This window comes from Pteropus medius, unplaced genomic scaffold, assembly GCF_902729225.1.
Source record: "Pteropus medius unplaced genomic scaffold, Ma_sr-lr_union100, whole genome shotgun sequence".
Classification (NCBI taxonomy): Eukaryota; Metazoa; Chordata; class Mammalia; order Chiroptera; family Pteropodidae; genus Pteropus; species Pteropus medius.
In genome coordinates, this window is record NW_024352789.1 from 777,399 (window position 1) to 795,398 (window position 18,000).

At 62.1% G+C, this 18,000-nt stretch overlaps 1 protein-coding gene across 2 annotated transcripts; it reads right to left on the reverse strand.

Moving 5' to 3' along the window:
• Positions 1–8,721: 8,721 nt before the first annotated feature.
• On the reverse strand, positions 8,722–17,040 carry EFNA3 (ephrin A3). Of its 2 annotated transcripts, XM_039849757.1 has the most exons (5): positions 16,837–17,027; positions 10,712–11,001; positions 10,241–10,306; positions 9,977–10,054; positions 8,722–9,761 (listed from the first exon to the last, which is right to left on the reverse strand). In XM_039849757.1, the coding sequence occupies exons 1-5, from the start codon at positions 16,962–16,964 to the stop codon at positions 9,631–9,633; spliced, it is 693 nt and encodes a 230-aa protein (XP_039705691.1). In that variant the 5' UTR covers positions 16,965–17,027; the 3' UTR covers positions 8,722–9,630. The 2 variants fall into 2 exon arrangements, with proteins under 2 accessions (XP_039705691.1, XP_039705692.1); XM_039849758.1 differs by lacking the exon at positions 9,977–10,054 and having other exon boundaries at positions 16,837–17,040.
• Positions 17,041–18,000: the final 960 nt, after the last annotated feature.

Below are 18,000 nucleotides of genomic sequence, written 5' to 3' on the forward strand. Positions count from 1 at the left end.
CTTCGAGGTGGCAGCTGTGGCCCCGAACTAAAGACCAGCCGACCCAGATGAGAGCAGGGGCGTGGATGTCTCCAGGCAGAGTGTCTCTCAGGGAAAGGCCGCTGCCCAACCCCGGAGGCCTTTGGCCTCGTGAGGCGAGGCCATCGATCAGAGTGTAGCCATAGATTAGCGATAAGGCAAAGAAAACAAAAATAAATGAATAAAAGAATCCAGGCAACACTTTACGTTTCAATTCTCTTTTGAACAGGTAATACATTCACGTGGCTGAAAAATCAAAAACGATATAAAAAGCAAAATAACTGACTCCAGGCCCTCAGTCTCCTCCCATTTTTTTTTTTTTGGTCTTTTTTTTAATTGCGGCAAAAACACACACACGATGTAAAACTTACCATCGTAACCGTTTCTAAGTGTACAGTTAGTTCAGTGATGTCGACTACATTTACACCGTTGTCGTCCAGCGTTTCATGGGGTACAAGTAAACGCGAATACACCGTCTTATTTTTCTTGCGTTCTATGCACATTGTTCTACGCTTTTTCCACTTTACACCGTATCCTGCGGAGAACTTCCTCGTTCTTTTGTCTAGTGGCCTAGTGTTCCATTGTGTGGCTGTACAGTAGTTTATTTGACCAGTTCTCTATAGAAAGACACTTGTGGTTTTTCCAGTACTTTGCTACTGTAAATGAATGCCACGGTGAATAACTGCTGCCTACATACATTGTCTCCGGTGAGTATAAATAGAGCCGCAGGACGAATTCCCAGAAGTGAGATCGTTGGGTTAAAGGGTCAACGCATTTGTGATTTTGCTTGAGATCTGCAGATCCCCCTCCACGTGAGGTGTACCGTTTGGCCTTCCCACTGACAATCTGAAAACGCCTGTTCCCTGAAGCCTCATCAACAGACTGGGTTGTCAACTTGGAATTTTGCCAAGCTGATACATGCAAAATGTTGTCTGAATGTAGTTTTAATTTCCATTTATCTTAGGTGTGAGAGCGAGCATCTTCTTAAAAATTTAAAAGCCATTCGTATTTTCTTTTCTGTGAAATATTCATTTTCTTTGGCCCTTTCTCTGCTGGGTCTTTCCAGATAATTATTAACAACAGAGAAAATAAAAAGGTTTTCAGGAAATAGAATGGATCATAGTGTATTACATGGCTCGATCGTGAATAACTGTTACAGTTTCATAAAAATCTAAATGCTAAATGTTGATCTAAACGACATTTTGGATTGAACTGTCTTGGGCGTGTAGAGGCGAAGCGTGCGTGTTTACATATTGAGGGGTAGGACGTGGGAACTAGCTCCTTACCTTCCCCAAGAGGACAGCAAAAGAGAAAGTGTACAATCGGGCAGAAAGAGGGAAAAACAACACCACCAGCTAAATAAGATTATTTACAGATATGAAGGGAAATGCCAGAAGAAACCACTAGAAGGACTGAGGGGGGTTGCTTCTGGGGGCCGGGATGGGGACTTGCGGGTGTATATGGTGGGGGCCTCATTTTTCATCAAAGCTATTTAGTCCTGTTCCACCTTTTAAACTACATAGTGTATTACCGTGATAAAACAAAATTAATGACATACAATTAAAAGGAATGGTGCACACATGACGATACAAAGCCTCCTCCTCCCCTTTTCAATAGAGGGATATTACAGGAAGTGACACGCAGGAGTGTACGTGCGAGTTACTGCAGCCAGGAAAGGCAGAAAGACTGAAGAAGACCCAACACGGGCTTCTTGAAAAGCAAACCAGTCACCTTTGCAGGAAGGTCTCTTTCAAGGTCACAGGCCGCCTTCTCATTCTGGCCGTGGTGGAGTCACAGGGACCTCCCGGGGCTGAGGAGAGGGAGTGGGCAGTCTGAGGAGGCGGAGGCAGGCAGATCGCAGGGCAGGGTACCAGAGGGGAGGCAGCTGCACAGAGAGAGAACGCCGGACACCTGCAGAGGCCACCCCACCCCGCGTTTTCGGCTGTGTGCTGGGCAGTGTGCGCCCTTAGAGGAAGGACCTAGGAAAGCGTCCTTCTACAGACGAAACGTACAGTGTTTGAGATGAAAAAATGTGCTGGATGGAATTAAGAGTAGATTAGACACCGCCGAAAAAAAGATCAGTGAACTTGAAGACAGCGATAGAAACTATCCGAAATGAAACACAAACAGAGACAGCACAGGAAGGAGGAGGACTCGGCGAGCCTGGGCCAGAATCCAGCGGCCTGTGCCCGGGAAGCGGGGCAGAGGGGCGACGGAGAGATAATGGCCAAAAGCCTTTCCGGTTTTGATGACAACTAGAAACCCATGTAGCTAAGACGTTCGACCAACCCCAAGGACAAGAAGTAGGAAGAAAACTATAATGAAAGCACATCGCAATCTGCCTTGATCACTGCAGAGCACCCTCGATAAAGAGAAAATCTTCAGAGGAGCCTGAGTGGGGAAAACAGAACATTGTGTAAAGAGAAATAAAGAGACGCCACGGCAGCCCCAAGACAGGGGGGCAGCGTCATTCAAGTCCCAAGAGGCAAAAGCTCTCAACCCACAATTCAGAGGAGATATCTTTCAAAACTGCACATGAAATCAAGATGCTTTCGGACATTCAAAAGCTGAAATAATTCGTCCCCAGCCGACCTGCTCTGTCAGGACAATGGTCTAAGTCCTGCAAGCAGAAGAAAAAAAGACAGGAGATGAAAACGTCCCCGTGCACAAAGGAGTGAAGAGCCCCGGAAATGGCGAGCACGTGGGTCAATTGAAAAGACTTTTCCCTTAATTTAAAATTCTCTTTAAATGATACCGGAAGGAGTGAAGCAAAACTAACAACGCGTGTGGGGTCCACTCGCCCGATAGGCAGAGAGGAAGCGCAGGACAATGGCTGGAAGGCCGGCAGGTGGGAACCAGGAGGACGGCGCCGGCGCTGTCAAGTGAAGCGATGTGACTCGAAGAGGGAGACCGAGACACGTGCTCCTGGAGGAACCAAAAAATATATATAGCTTAATAAGCCAATAAAGGAGATAAAATGGAGTCAGGGTCACGGCCATCTCCAGGGCCACCTGGCGCCCACTCCGCAGGCAGTGCGCTTGGTTGGGTTCCGCAGCCCAGGGGGTCCCCCCGAAGCCCCAGGCATTTGGGAAAGAAGTACTGTACTTTCCGGGACTGTAGTGTACTGTCACCAAAGAGCTCCCTCTCCTGCCACCTCCTGGCAGTAAATCCAGCCAGTTTATAACTCAGGCCTCCGCTTGACCGCTTTTGGCCAGGAACCCTCCTCTTCCGAGCCGCCGCCGCAGCCTCCCTGGCTTGGCGCTGTCCCCGGCAGGAAGGCTCACGGCCGGCCGCGGCGCTCCCAGCTTCGCGGCCACCTGTCCGGGAGCGGGGGCCCGGGGCGCAGGTGTGCGGGCGGACCGCTAGAGGGCGCCATGCGCTCAGGCACCGTGCGGACGGCGCCCGCGGGGCGGGGTGCGCGCGCATAAAGGCGCGCGGTGGGAAAAGGCTGTTTCTGTGACCGCTTGTGTTATGAAACTTAAATAGAACAGCCCCCGACCTTCTGGTCGCGCCACCCCCTCTGCGGGTCCGGCTCCCCTGCTGGCCCCGCGCCCCACGCCCACCCTGCGCTGGCGACCTGCCCGCCACCCCTCCGGCCTGCCCCGACAGCCCTGCCCACAGGCCCAGGCCAACGGCCCTCCTGTTCTGGGCTGCACACCCCAGCTAGGGGTCCACCGAGAGCACCCCTTCCCCCGCCGTCAGACCAGGCCCTGTCAGGTCCGGAGGGCACCCGAGTGACAGGCCTCAGGACACGGGGGGGTGCCCGATCACCTGCCACACCTGGGCCGGGCCTGCGCGAGAGCCCAGGTAGGTGGGGTGGGCGCGGGGCCCTGCCTGGATTGGGGTGCGCTCGCCGCGCTCTCTGCGCCGACTCAGGGCTTGGCGTGCGTGTGTGTGTGTGTGCACACGTGTGCAAGCATGCCTGAAGTGTGGAGAGGAGCCTATCTGGTCCCAAGCCCAGCTCCTTCGCCAGCCTGTGGCGGGGTGGGAGGGGCGAGCAAGGGCGGGGAGGAACTGGAGTGGGAGCCGGTGCCAGCTGCCACCCGGGGAGGGCCGGTGTCCGTGTGCGTGTGGCTGTGCGTGAGGAGCCCCTGCCTGCCTCGTCCTGTCTTGGTGGCCGAGTCTGGGTACATCCCTGGGGCCCTGGGAGTTGTTTTTGTGTCCCACGTGGCTGCCGACGTGACCTGTCGGTTCCCCCGGGATGTGGACGTGGCACTGCCCTCTGTCCCCAGCCTTTCTCGGACTCCAGACTTTGTCCCGTCCGTCTGGCCGCTGCCCTTCCCGGCACGAAGCACTGTTTGTTTACTCGGGCCTGTCGGCCTGGTCTGTGTCAGTGACTGTCATCTGTGGGTCGCCAGCCCTCAGTGTATCGCCCTATGTGACCGTGCGTGGCGCGGGGTGCCCCTGAACCTCTCTGACTGTTAGGTGGTGTGACATTCCTGCGTGTGCCCAACGCTTGTGCAGGGTGTGAGTATGGCTTTGAAGTGTGTTGGACACGCAGCCGAATGTGTGGAGCAGAGGCGAAGGGGTGTGCGTCAGCATTCCTGCCCGAGGTGTGGGGCGGGGGTGGCCTGTGCGAGGCGCCTGGGCAGCCCCCCTGGCCTGGTGAGGCCCCTCCACTTCAGCTGTGTAAACAGAGCCCCTGCCCCCTCTCTGAGGCCCCTTTGGGTCGTCCTCCCCTCCCCCCTCCCTGAGCAGGGAGTTTGATTGACTGTGTGGGGTCGCAAGGTTGTGATGTTATGTGACTGGGTGTGAGCTGAAGTGTGTAAAATTGTGTGTGAGCATGAGATGTGAGGCCCAGGGGTTGCTGCCAATGCCAGCCTCTCAGGGGCAGGCTGGGGGACACCAGGCCACTCGAGGGAGCCTCTCGGGTCCCTGGCCGGTTCATCCACCCTTTTATAGCCAGGCTTGGCGACAGCCCTGTAATTAGCCTGGTCAAGACGCTGTGATGAAAGCCAAGAATTTGGACCTGACCCTCCAGGGGAGGACCCGTAGCTGCCTGCCCTGCCCTGCCCAAGTCAGAGGCCAGACTGCCCCAGGGCCCGATCCGGGTTCTGGCCCAAAGGGCCTCCGGCCAGCCTGGCCCAGGCGCATCTGGGCTATTCCACACTTCTCGCCTGTGTCCCCCACACCTACCCGTGCCCCCGACCTTCATCCGTGTCCTCGCAGCCCAGGCCCCCAGGGTTGCCAGCTGGGCAGAACCAGGAGAATGAGGAGGAACGAGTAAGGCTTTGGGGCTGAGTAGCTCCGGGCCGGACAGGTGTGGACCGGGCCCAAGTCTACTCCCGACTCCAAGGACCTTGGGATAGAGGGAGAGAAGGGGGACCGGGGTGCGAGAAGCTCTGGGATGGAGGGCAGGCTGGGCCCTCCCCGTGCTGCCCAGGCCGAGAGCAGGCTGAGCCCGGCCCATCCTCCTGCACGGCCCCCGGCTCCCCGCAAGGGACCAACGCCATGCCCCGTCGACGGAAGACCCATCCAAACCGGCAGAACATTTTTATGAGAGTTTATCTGAGCCACACTGACAGTGTGCCGGGGAGCGAGACCTCGAATGCTCTGGAGGCTGACAGTTCTGCAGTTTCTTTTATGCGTTTGAGTTTAAGGAGGGGATGTCCATGAGCTTACAGGACCCTGGGAGAAAGCCAGGCGGGACCGGACTGCAGGATGGGTAACGAGGTCGCCTGCTCTCTACAGGAAGGGTACCGCTTAGTTCAAAGGTGTGTGAAGCTAGATGCAGACAGAGGCCTGAGGCGTCACTCATGACCCGCTGGACCTGCCCAGGTAGGAATTTACGATCAGATCACCCTGAGAGGTCACATTCCGTGTTACCCCTTTTCTCCCACACTCCCAGCCTGGAATGCAAATGGCTGGTTCTTCCCAGGGCGGGCACGGCAGCTTCCAAGCTCGGTCGCACCACAGTCTGCGCCCCGTGTTTGTTGTTACTGTTGTTTTCGGCCCTGGCGAGGGCAGGGGGGAGAAGGGGTCCCCTGCGAGAAGCCCCTGGGAAAGGCCGTTTCAGGGTGGGTGTGAGGCCCTCGGAGGCTGTGTGGAGCTGTGCTCGTCAGGGCCCTGGGCTGGTGGAGACAGCGCGGTCACTGACCGTCCAGGCCCTGGAGCGCCATCTGGCAGCCGTCAGCAGATCCCCGGGCCCCCGGGCGCTGGACGTGGCAGCAGGAAAGAGGCAGCCGAGCTGCGTCTCCCTGCTCCGTGTTGTCCTGTCAGCCATTCCAATTCTGTCCCACCCTGCCCCACCCCGCCACCCCTGCCTCTGGCGTCCTGTCACCCCTATCTTGGCCAGGACACCCTGGGCTGTGTAGACCTCAGCGCCATGGGGCAGAGGCCCTGTGTCAGAGTGTCTGTGCACCTAACTGCTGACCCCACTCCTCACCCCCAAATGCTCTGGGAACCAGAGCCTTGTCTGAGGGGGAGGGGTCCCAGCAGGACCCTGAGCTTCCTGAAGCCCCAGCCTCGGGGGACTGAAAAGGGGCCTCGAGGTGTTTCCTCCTTAATCAGGGCTTGTGGTGGTTTTTAAGAGATTTAAATATCAGCCTTAGCTTCCTGGGGCGACGCATGGCAGCATGAGGGGACAAAGATGGGGGTCGGGCCTCCTGAGGTCTGTCCTGAGCCTTCTGCGGACATCGATGGCCGTGGCTGAGTCCCTGGCTCTGAGCCCGGGCCTTCCGGTCTGTCAGAGCTGGGGTTTGGAGTGGCTCCCCTAGCCCAGGTCTGAGGTCCTTTGAGTCCTCTCTCCAAAAGCTGAGTAACTTTGGGGAGGAGGTGATGGGAGGCCATCGGGGTTGGCGGGAAAGGGTTCCAGGTGACGGTCAGGGCACGGCAGCCGTCAGACTCACTTCGAATGCCGGCCTCCCCAGGCCGCGTGACCCCAGCCAAGGGACAGAGCCCCAGGCCCCCGGGCATTTTCTCATCGGTCCTGTCGGGGCAGCGAGGCCCCCAAGGGCGCGGTGCTCATGAGGCGCGGAGTGTGCCTGCCTGGCGCACAGTAGGCGCTCAGCAATGGAGCCAGCCGGCCCTGGTCCCCGGCTGCCTTTTCCAAGCCCCCTGGCCCTGGGATTTGGAACCCACAGGCCCCCCCCATCCCAGCTGGCCAGGCCCCGCCTCACGCCCCCGGGAATCGAGGGAGCTGCAGCCTAGCCCACTGCTGTGGCTCCGTCATGGGACAAACCCACACTCCTCGGCCTCAAGGTTGTCACGACTGTGCCCTGTGGGGACCCAGCTCTGTGTCCCTCCTCCTCCTGGCAGCCTCCTCGGCTGTCCCCAGGTGAGAGGCTGCTGTTTCTTCACGTTCCCACAGGCTCATGGCACGTAACCACGTAACCCTGGTCATGCCGCTGTGTGTGTGCACGTGCGTGCACATGTGCACGCCTGCGCGCATGTGTTCCTGGTTCCTCTTCACGTACCAACACATGCTAACTCAGTCGTGAGCTTATTGGAGGGCAGGACCACCTTCTTCCACGCCAGTGCCCAGGACAAGTGCCCCCTGAACCCAGGACCGGGTGGACGAGCCTGCCTATTCAGCCTTGGCCCGGGGCAGGGAGCCCCAGACCGGCTGTCCCGTTTTCCTCACCTGTCCTCCCACGCCACGCCTCCCTGCTCTGCCAGGGCCGCGCTGAAATTGTGCGTCCCCTGTCTTCTGAGTGCAGAGGGGAGAAGACACGGTGCCGCCGGCAAAAGCCGCAGGGGCACACAGGAGGGGCGCTCACCCAGGGCCCACCGGCCCACACAGTGCCAATTAGAGAGTCTGGGCGAGATGGAGTCCCAAGGGTGCACAGCTTGGCAGTGAGAAGGCGCCCTTCACTGGGCCAGCTGGGCAAAAGAAGGTGGGGCCGGTGTGGGCCCCATCAGCTCCCCCGCGCAGTGCCCCCCTGTGCAGCCCCGACCTCGCCCAGCCTGGGCAGGGCCCGGCTCCTGAGACGGGGCCTGGGACTCCTCCTCTGCCCCTTCAGTCCCCTCACTCGCAGACGGATGGGGGGTGGGGAGGGCGTTGCTGCAAATTCTCAGCCCTTTGGCCTTAACGTCTTAAAGGAATAAATTAAAATTACAAAGGAAACCGATGATATTGAAACAGTTATCAAACATTTACTTTCTGGGGCATAGTAATAGATGTGCTTCTTAACATTAAAAACAGGGCAGGTCTAACAGCTGTGGTCGGTTCAGAGTAGTCTTGGGAGTAAAACTAGAGACATCTTCAAAACCTGTGACGCAGTCCGAAAACCTCTGTGACTCCTGCCGGTTAAGAAGTCACAGGCAGTTAATTGTCGTGGCTTGTTGCCCAAGTGCGTAAGAGAACGTTAAATTTCAGCCACAGGTGAGTAAAAATAAAGATGCAATTTTTTTCCTATCTAGGATCACAAGCTGGGGTGGGAAGAAATCACCACTGACTGAGCCTCAAACTCCGTCGTCTAATGTTCACGCTGACCCTGACAGACGTGTCGTAATCCTGCTCCTGATGGGATACTGAGGCTCAGAGAGGCTGGACGGGGTGCCCCGGGTCCTCCGGGCCCAGCGGGAGGCCCCTGTTGCTCCCTCCACACAGAGCCGCCTCTTTAAAGGAGACAAGATGGAGAACAAGGTGCTCAGTTGTCCCTTTGGCCCCAGAGTCCCCTACCCCCCCACAGGCCCTGTGACCTGGGAGGGTCTGACCGGTGTACAGAAGGCTACTGGCCCCTGGAAGTCACACACACTCAGTTATTTTTATCTCGTTTATTTTTTTTTTAGACTAAGAGCAGAGTATGAAAGTCACAGCCAAAGCACTTGAAAAAGGCCCAGGAGAATGGGTGGGGACCACGGAGGGCGGGCAGGGCAGGGTCCTGGGAGCGTCAGGCTCCCGGCTGCAGGGGACAGGGCATTGTTCTCACGGTCTCCAAAAGTGTCTGTGCGTTGCATAGGTCTTGTCTTCACAGAAGACAAAAGAGGGGCCAGGGGGTCCCCCTGGGGGGTAGCCTGGTGGGGAAGGAGCCCAAAGCTGGAAGAGGGGGGGTCAGGGAAGGTCAGGGGTTAAGGAGGGGGAGGGACTCTGTCCGTCTGTACATTATATATAGAGATATAGAGTCTGTACATGCCTGCCTGGCACCCAGTGCCCACCCCCGCGCTGCCCTTGTCCACTGCCCGCCCCCCCAGGGGTGTCTACTTGTAAACTTGGATTCAATCCAAACCACAATCCTGGGGTGCGAGTGGGGGGAGGAGGACGTGCTTATTGCTGTAAACAGGGGAAGGGAACCGCGGGCGATGCCACCCCCTCCCCACCTAGTCCCCTCCCCGTTTTCTGCCCCTGGAAGACAGGGGTGGGGGTGTCTTCCACGCTTCGATTTGCTCGTCTATCTGCGGGGACGAAGCGGGAGGGCGCAGGGGATCAGAGAAAGGTACCAGGGGGCAGGGAGTCCTGAGCGCTGCCCTTACGGCCCCCAGTTTGGTACCAAACATTACCAGAGCCACGAGGCCCCTGGGACCTGCGGCTGCCCCACTAAGCGCCCTACGGGGGGGAGGGGCCGAGGGCCTCACTGCCGGGCGGGGGCTGGGCTCCCCGCGGAGAGGCCGAAGGCCCCCTATTCCGGCCCGGCCTGCCCCATCTCTCCCCCCGGCAGGGGAGGGGCAGAGCTAGGAGGCCCAGAGTGTCAGGAGGAAGAAGGCGATGCCCACCGCCAGGGGCAGGCGCTCCCGCTTGGGGCTGGTCCCGCTGATGCTCTTCTCCAGCTTCGGCACCTGGGGATTCTCTCCCTCAAAGTCTTCTGTGGGGACATGAGGAGACACACTGGTGAGGGCCGGGCTGCTCGCCAGGCGGGGGCGCGCGGCAGCGGCAGCAGCGGGGGAGCCGGGACGTGACCACCCACGGGGGTAGGAGGGCTCGGTGTCCCGGGGGCGGAGGGAGGCATGCGAGGCGAGCAGGCCCCGGGGAGGGGACTGCGGTTCCGGCAGTGGCCACCAGAGGGCGCTGCGCACTCACCCAGCACGTTGATCTTCACATTGGGGCCCATGGTGAACTGGGGGAGAGTGGGGACCGGCTTCTCCCCGGAGGGCGGTGCTGCGGGGAGGGGGGCAGGTGGGGAGAGAGGAGGGGACAGTCAGGGCCAGAATCCCCTCCCCCTGCTACGGCTGGGGAGTGAGTCCCCTCGCCTGTGCCCTCCGCCCCCACCGCCAGGAAGCCAGGGGGAGCCCCGAAGCAGGGGAGCCGAGGATGGGGCGGCGGCCGGGAGCCGGCTGTACTCACTGGAGGCGCAGCAGACGAACACTTTCATCCTCAGACACTTCCAGTGCAGGTTGTGGGTGGGCGTGGCTGGGGAGGACACGCAGCCTGAGTGGCGGTCTCGGGGGTGCGGCCCGCGCCTCCCTCAAACTCCTCTCGGCGTCCCGCCCCTCCCGGGCGGTCTCCTTCAGTAGCTGCCGGGCCCCCGGACACTGGTCACGGGGCTCTGCCACCAGGCCCTTCGTTCCCACCCCTCAAGAAACCCTGAGCCCTGAAGTGCCGCCCCCCGAATGTCCCGCACAGAAACGGTGACTCTGCGACCCGAACTTCGGGTTGTCACCAAGCCCCTCATACTCTCACGACCCTGTCTGAGCTGCAACCCCGAGGTCCCCGGTCCCCACGCTGCGTAGCGGGGTACCACGCCTAGAGACGGAGCCCCGCGACGGCGCGCCGGCCCGCCCCCGGCCCGGGGGCCCCAGCCCGCCTGCCACTCACAGATGTAGTAGTACTCGTGGCCCGCGTGGAACTCGTAGCCCAGCGAGAAGGCGCTGTAGCGCTGGAACTTCTCCGAGAACTTGATGGGGCTGTGGGGCGCGTGCGGCCGGTTGCACTCCCAGCGCTTGAAGCCCTGGCTGGCGTTGCAGGTGCGGTAGCCCGCGCGGCTCACCATGTACAGCACGTACTGCTCCGCCCCGCCGCCCGGCCCCGAGCTGTTGTAGTGCGGGCAGTAAATGTCCAGGTAGTCGTTCACGTTCACCTGCACCGTGTAGCCCTCTCGCCGCAGGCTGCGGGGGACCGGCAGCGGGTCAGAGAGAAGAACCGCCACGCCGACCCGTCCTGCACCTCTCCGCTCCGCGCGCCCTCCCCAAGGGCTTCGAGCCTCCCGGCTTTTCTTCAGAGCGTTCCCTCCGGTCCCTGCCTGTCCCCAGGGCCCTAGTGCCGCCAGTCCCCGCAATGGCCTTCCCTGCCCGCTCCTTGTTCGGCCCTTCTCCTGTCGGCCACCAGAGGGCAGCAAAGGCGCGGGGAAGCCCGGCCCGCCTCCGAGGAAAGGCGGGGAGAAAGGTGGAGGGACGGAGGGAACGCACGTTTAGTTACCACAGAAACGGCTCAGGCCCCCGCGACTCCCAGACCCAGGCCCGGATTTCCTCCATCTATCCCCCATAATCCACCAGTGGGGAGGAAGGATCTAGGCAGAGACGGGAAGGTTGAAAGCGGGAGGGACCCCTTCGGATAGATGCGCGCCCGCTACGTGCCTTCCTGCGCGGCGGGTCCGCGCCACGGCCAGTCCCACAGGACCTGCCCTCACACCCGCATGTACGGAGGCTTCATGCATATACACGCATAGTTCTATGGCGCACACACAAATACGCCCACCGCCCACTCGCAGGCGGCAGACACACAGACAGGCTCGGTTGTATGGGCCGGATCGCATGCCGGTATTGGTTGACCTGCCCCCCCAACACTGGCACATCTCTCTCTGCAGTACCACTGGTCTCTGTACCTCGAGTCCCACTGACTTCCATCCGGAGGCTCTGGGCAGTTAGGTCCCCAGTAATGTGACACGACAGAGGAGAGAGCTAAGAGACTCCGTATCAAGGCTCCACGTGGCATCATGCCAAGCAGCCAAAACTGCTGTCCCTACACATGTCCCCCCTCAACCTGGGCACCACTGCCTCTTAGTGATGCTGGGCAGATCAGTGGGCACAGCGCCCAGACAAGATGGCTGTGTCTCCTACTTCCCCCAGCCACCTATGGGACAGAGAAGCAGATGCTGGGTCCTTGTAATCTGCGCCTGCTCACCAGCCATCAGCTAGGCCCTGGTCGTACTGCCCAGGATGGCAGTGGGGGTGACAGAGCCATCTGAGCAGGAGGCTCAGACAGGTGGGCTTTTCCTGAGAGCGGGGTGTGCATACCTTGGCAGTGAGAGGGAGCATGGTGGACGCGGGAAGGCATGGGATCCTGGGCAAGCTGTCAAACCACTGGGGTCCCTGGTCCCTGGGAACTCCCCGAGGGGAGGGACGGGCTCTTTATGCCACCAGGCACCTCCCAGTTCCACAAACAGTAATTAGCTCTCTTAGGGAAAGGAGCTGGAGGCCTCTGCACGGGGTGGGGCCTGAGGGTCCCTCCCCACCGTACCCTGCTTCCTCGGCCTCGCCTGTGCTGCCCCCTCCCCAAGCCTGGCAGTGAGGTGGACAGGTGAGTGTTAGTGCTTGGACACGCCAGGAAGAATGGGCACAGCTCCTTGAGTCATCAGGGATGTCACCAGCCCCACTCGGTTCCCACGGGAGTGATGGGTCACTCAGGCCCCTCCCTGGCCCTGGCACTCAGGTGGGCAGGAGTCTCGGCCTGAGGCACCAGGAGCAGGAAAACGAGTTAGACCAGGCCTGGCTCCCAGCCGCCACCCCAGGTTTGCTTCTCTGTACCCGATCCCAAAGTCTACTGTTCCTCCGCCAACAGCTCTGAGGTGGCCACCGGCGGTAGGGCCAGGCCTGGAGCAGCTGCATAGCCACGCTGGGGCTTCTGTCCTTGAGCCTTGGCCTGGTGTCCAGCCCTGCTCCGAGGTGGCCCCTCCCTGAGGGCACTGCCCACTTCCCCTGTAACACACCCCCTCCTAGCAGAGAGTAATCCAAAGCCAGACCTATTCCAACAGGTACCTCAGTTTCTCCAACAGGGTGAGGACTAGCCTTATAGAAAGGTTGCTGGGTGAAGAGAAGCCACCTCTTACCTATCCCTGGGCTGGGAGGCAGGAGCAGCGCCCTGAAATGCCCCCAACACTGGACACGTGAGAGAAAAAGAACTTGTGGAATGGCCGTGCCCAGCCGGAATGGGGGGGGGGCAGGAGGGCTGGAGTCCCCAGCTACACTCCTGGGAGACTTGAGGTGTCAGCTTGGCTTGGCCTGGGAGCTTTTATTGAATCTGTCATCCTGTCCTGGCGCTGAGGAGGGAGGTGCCACCAGGCCTGGCGAAGCTCGCTGCTAACCCCTCCCCCAGAGCCGCACCCCCGGCTGGGAGTGGGGCGGGCTGGGATCTGGGGACTGGGTTGTGCCCGCCCCTTCAAACAGTGCTCTATTCTTCACTCATCCCCTACTAGCCTCCCACCTCTCTCCAAGAAAGGCGAGTGCCGACACACCCCACCTGGAGGGGGTGGCCCCCACTCCGTTATTTCGCCTCTCCGGGCCCTCACCACCCGGCGCGCATTCCGACCTCGGTCTCCGGCTCCTTCAATGCTCCCTCTGCTCCAGCCGGGAGGGTGGGCGGCGGGGAGAGTCGGGAGGAGCAAACCTCTCCTCCTGGGGCAATTAGGAGCAGGTAAACAGGGCGTCTAAACGACCAGGGAGTAGGGGAAAGGTCCCAAGGGGCCCTGAACTTGTCAAAGCCCTGCCCCCACCTCGAGACACCAGGATGCGGAGCTAAGGAAGTGCGGGAGGGATGTAAAGACACCGGACCCCTCTAGCGCGCGCGCCCGAGACTGCGCGCCGCTCGCTCCAGCAGGCGAGGCCGGACCACGTGTGCGCGGCGTGGGGTCCGCGCGCCAGGCTGGGGGTGGCTGGGTGGCGGGAACGCTCGCGGGATGGCGCGTGCTCGCTGACACCCCCGCACCCCTTGGGCGCCCTCGGGCTCCGCACCCCGCCCCGCCGAGTCTAGCCATCCCTGGACTGGGCCGCGGGCTTCTCCCGCCGGCGCTGGGTGGGAGAGAATCAACGCGCCCCACATCCCCGCCCCTCCTCCCTGCGACAGCGGCGGCGGCGAAGGTTTATTGATCTGCAGCGGCGGAGAAGCGCGAGAGCCCGGCCGAAAGCGAGCCACACAGAAGCCGAGTGAGAGCGAAACGCACACGGAGAGGGCAGGTGATTAGAGTCCGGATCCACTGAGAAATCCGGGGAAGGGAGTGAGGCACGGAGAAAGAGAGGGGTCCAGAAGCCGGGAGAAAGAGACGAGAACGAGGACCCAGAGACCCGGAGGGAGAGACGGAGAGGCCGGTCCACAGAGGCCCACAGCCAGCAGGAGACGGCGAGACGCGAAGAGCGCGGGGCAAGGAAGGGGCGCGGGCGCACTCGGTGTCAGGGGAAGACAGGGAGAGGCCCGCGTGGATGTGGTGGAGCCTCAATAAATACTTGCTGAATGAATGTATGAACGAAAGACAGATGAGAGCGAAAACATTTCAGAGATAAAGAGACAGGTAGGAGACAGCTAGAGAAAGATGTTCCCGAAGCTTTCCGAGCAGGGGCGGGCACCGACACCGTTGCTCGGCTCTGCATGGAAACGAAGCCCAGGTCAGGGCGCACAGGCCGGGGCGCGCACATATTCGGCCCTCGGCCGCCCCCCCATTCATTCCGGGCTCAGGGGCCCTCTCGACCTCACACTCTCACGCTTCCCTCCAGTATGGTCCCCCCATCCCTAGTTTCTGGGCCACGTTGGGAACAGGTCTGGCCTATTCCAGGGGACCAAACGGTGGGGGTGAGTGGGAAGGGCAGGGGCCGAGATCGCGGCCTCGCGCAGGGCAGAGCCCCCGGGTCTGTCAAAGGAGGCCGCCGCACGTGTCCCAGGAGCACCCTCCCACGTGACCCCTAGGAGGAGGGGTCGCAAGACCCTCTCCACGTGACCCCAAGGGGAAGAGACCCTCCGCACGTGACGGGGGTGGGAGCCAGGAACCCAGCTCACGTGACCGGGGGGAGGGGGCGCGGGAGCCTGTGGCTCGGCCCGGCCCCGCCCCCAGCTCCCTGGCCCTCTCCACTCCCGGCTCCGGAGCACGTCGCTCTCACGATTTATGGGGCCGCGGCTGCCGCAGTGAGGGAGCCGGGGAGCCCGGCGCAGCGGCAACAAAGGCCGAGGAAGCGAGGCGGGGGCGGCGGCGGCCTCCCGGCCTGGTGCGCACCCCCTCCCACCGCTGCCGGTCCAGACCTGCGGGGAGCAGGGAAGACAGAAAGGAGGCTCCTTCCCGAACCCCGGGCTCCTCATCCCCTCCCAGGCTTTCACCTGCGCCCAGGTGTATGCGGGGGAGGGGAACCTGATCAACAACACCCTGCCACCCGGCCGTTCCCGCATACCCCTGGCTCTGGCTTCCGCTAAGAACGCAGGAGTGCCCGGAGGGCGGTGGGGAACCCGGGCCCCTCACCTGCGCGCTCTTCGCTCCCCGCCAGACTCTAGCGGGGCGGGGGGCGGACTATGAGTCTGGGGGAGGAGGACGAGCTAGATAGAGCAGGGGAGTCGGCCCCCAGCGCCGCCGGAGTTCTCCGAGTCCCGCTCCTGGGGGGAGGGGCCGCATCCCCACCCCGAGGTTTCCAAGGGAAGCGAGAGGGGGGCGTCGTTGGCTCATCCCCACCCCCAGTCTGACACTCCGGGCGCGAGGAGGGAGAGGGGGAGGCGCGGAGCCCCAAACAACAAAGAGCGGAGCAGCGAGCGGCAGCCCCTCCCCCGGGAGGTTGGGGGTCGCAGCCGCGCGGCCCTCCCGGTCCCCTCCCCGGGGGACTCGCTTTTGCTCCTGAGTCGCCCTCCCTCCCCGGGGTGGGGAGTCAGGAGCGGTGCCGCCGCTGCCGCCGCCTGGGCAGGTGTGACAGTGACCCCCGCGTCCCCAGGGATCCCCCCCCAACACACAGACACACACGGTGGCGGCGGCTGGGGTGATCCACACGGCGACTCGGCGGGCAGGAGAAGACAAGGGCAGCGAGGACTGAGCCGAATGAGGACCTGGCCCCGCAGCCGGCACCCAGCCGCCGCGCCACACACCCGGAAAACCACACGGCCGCCCTGACACCCGCCCAGACCGCGGCGGCGCCGACAGCCACCCGAACCCAGACGCGGCCCGCCACGCGGACAGCGACCGCAGCCCCTTCCCGGACCCGGCGCCCGCTCCCACCCCCAGACGATCGCCGACGCAGACACACAAATCACACACTCAGACACACGCACACTGACAGCCGCGCACGCCCGCTCACACTTGGAGCCACACGCCGTCCCCAGCCCCGGCGTGTGCGTGCGTGTGTGATACGCCGGCATCTCTCTGCCTCCTTCCCTTTCCCCGGCACCCCACGTCCCCATCCTCACCAAGCAGCACCCCCAGGGCGCCCTAACTCGGCGACCCAGGCCCGGCTCACCCCGGCCAGGTTTATCCGCACGACCAGGACATCCCCTTCGCCTGCGTCCTGAGGCGGTGCTCAGTCGGATTCCCTGCCTCAGCTCTGGACCCCACTTTTGAAGGCAGGAGTCCAAGACAGAACCCCTTGAAATCCTCTCCACTGAAAACAGGTCATCCCTGGGCCCCCCGAGTGCCGGCGGCCTATTCCCCAGCACGCGGATACTCCTCAACCCCAGCCCCGCTGGAAGGGGGTGAGGATGGGGAGACTGTGTGATGGGGGTACGCTATTCTAGCGGCGGATGCGGGGAGAAGCCACGGTGGGGTTCCCTGAGCAGCCTCCTCCGCACGCCCAAGCCCTCCTTACTATACCTTAACGGCCTCTTTCAGACCTCCCCCCAAGTTTCACAGACGCCGGTAGAGTGTCCTCCTCTCCCTTGCCTCCCGCCCCCAGCCCTGCTCCCACCCCAGGTTCCCCAGGACTTCCCGGGCCCACCGGCCCCCGTCACTGACGCGGGACACACGAGCTCCCCGGCCCCCGACTCACTGCTGGTTGGAGCTGTTCCAGTACACCGCATGCCGATTCCCCAGCGCCCCCCCGGGCCCCTGGGCCAGCAGCGGCAGCAGCGGCACGGGCACGAGCAGCAGCAGCAGCAGCAGCGGAGCCGCCGCCATCCCCGGAGCCGCCGCCGCCGCCGCCCCCCGACTGAGCCCCGCGCTCCCGGCTGGTAGCTTCCCTGCTCCCTGCTGCCGCCGCCGCCGCCGGCCCCCGAGCCTTAGGCCACGCCCCCAGCCCTTCCCTCCGCCCTCCCGGGCGCGCCCCGAAGCCCCGCCCCTGGCGCGCTCCCGGCAGGCCCCGCCCCGCGCGGGCCCGGAGCGCGCGGCGCTGGGGAGGGAGGGCGGTGCGACCCCCTCCGGAACCACCGGCGCGCTCCTCACCTCTCTCTTCTAGGTTTCGTTTGCTACCGCTAGTCCTGGGCATTTTGCTCCCCAGTCTGGAGTTCCCGAGAGAAGGATTAGGGGGGCCAGGACAGGGGCCTGGATCTCGTTGAGCACATTCATCTCCGAAATGGGGTGGAGACTTGAAAAGGAGCTGGGGGTCCAGGACCTCTTAATCAGTAGAACTGGACCCCCCTCTCTGAAGGAAAGGCCTGGCCCTCTGCTCCCTCCATGCCCCTCTGCCCCTGTGAACGAAGAGTCGGGGGCTTCTAGATGGCGGCGGCGAAGCCCTCTGCGGGCACATAGGACCTGACTCCTCCAGCGGAGCGTGAGGCTTGTTTTCCTTGGAGGTGAGGTAGAGGAACTCAGCCCCCGAGAATGTCAATACCGGCTGCTGGAAGGGCCTTTGGTGGAGTAGGGAGCGGGAAGAGCGTCAGCTAGAGCAAACGAGGCTTTGCTGGGACACCTGCAAAGGATTCCTCACTGGTGCTCCAGCAGGGCCACCTTCCAAGGTGGCCCATGGTGTCCCCGGGCATTCTCTCTCCTGCTCTCATCCGTGCTGACAAGAGGGCAAAGGGCAATGCGCCCTGTGTTCCAGCTCTCACCACAGTCACGTCCTCACAGTGACACCCAAGCACAGACATCACACGCATTCAGGGGGAAAAGCACAGACACCCAGGACCTGAGAAGGGAGAAGCACAGGCACTCGACAGGGACATGTAGACACACACATCCCCTTGCGTGCGCGGGCACACACACACGCGCGCACACA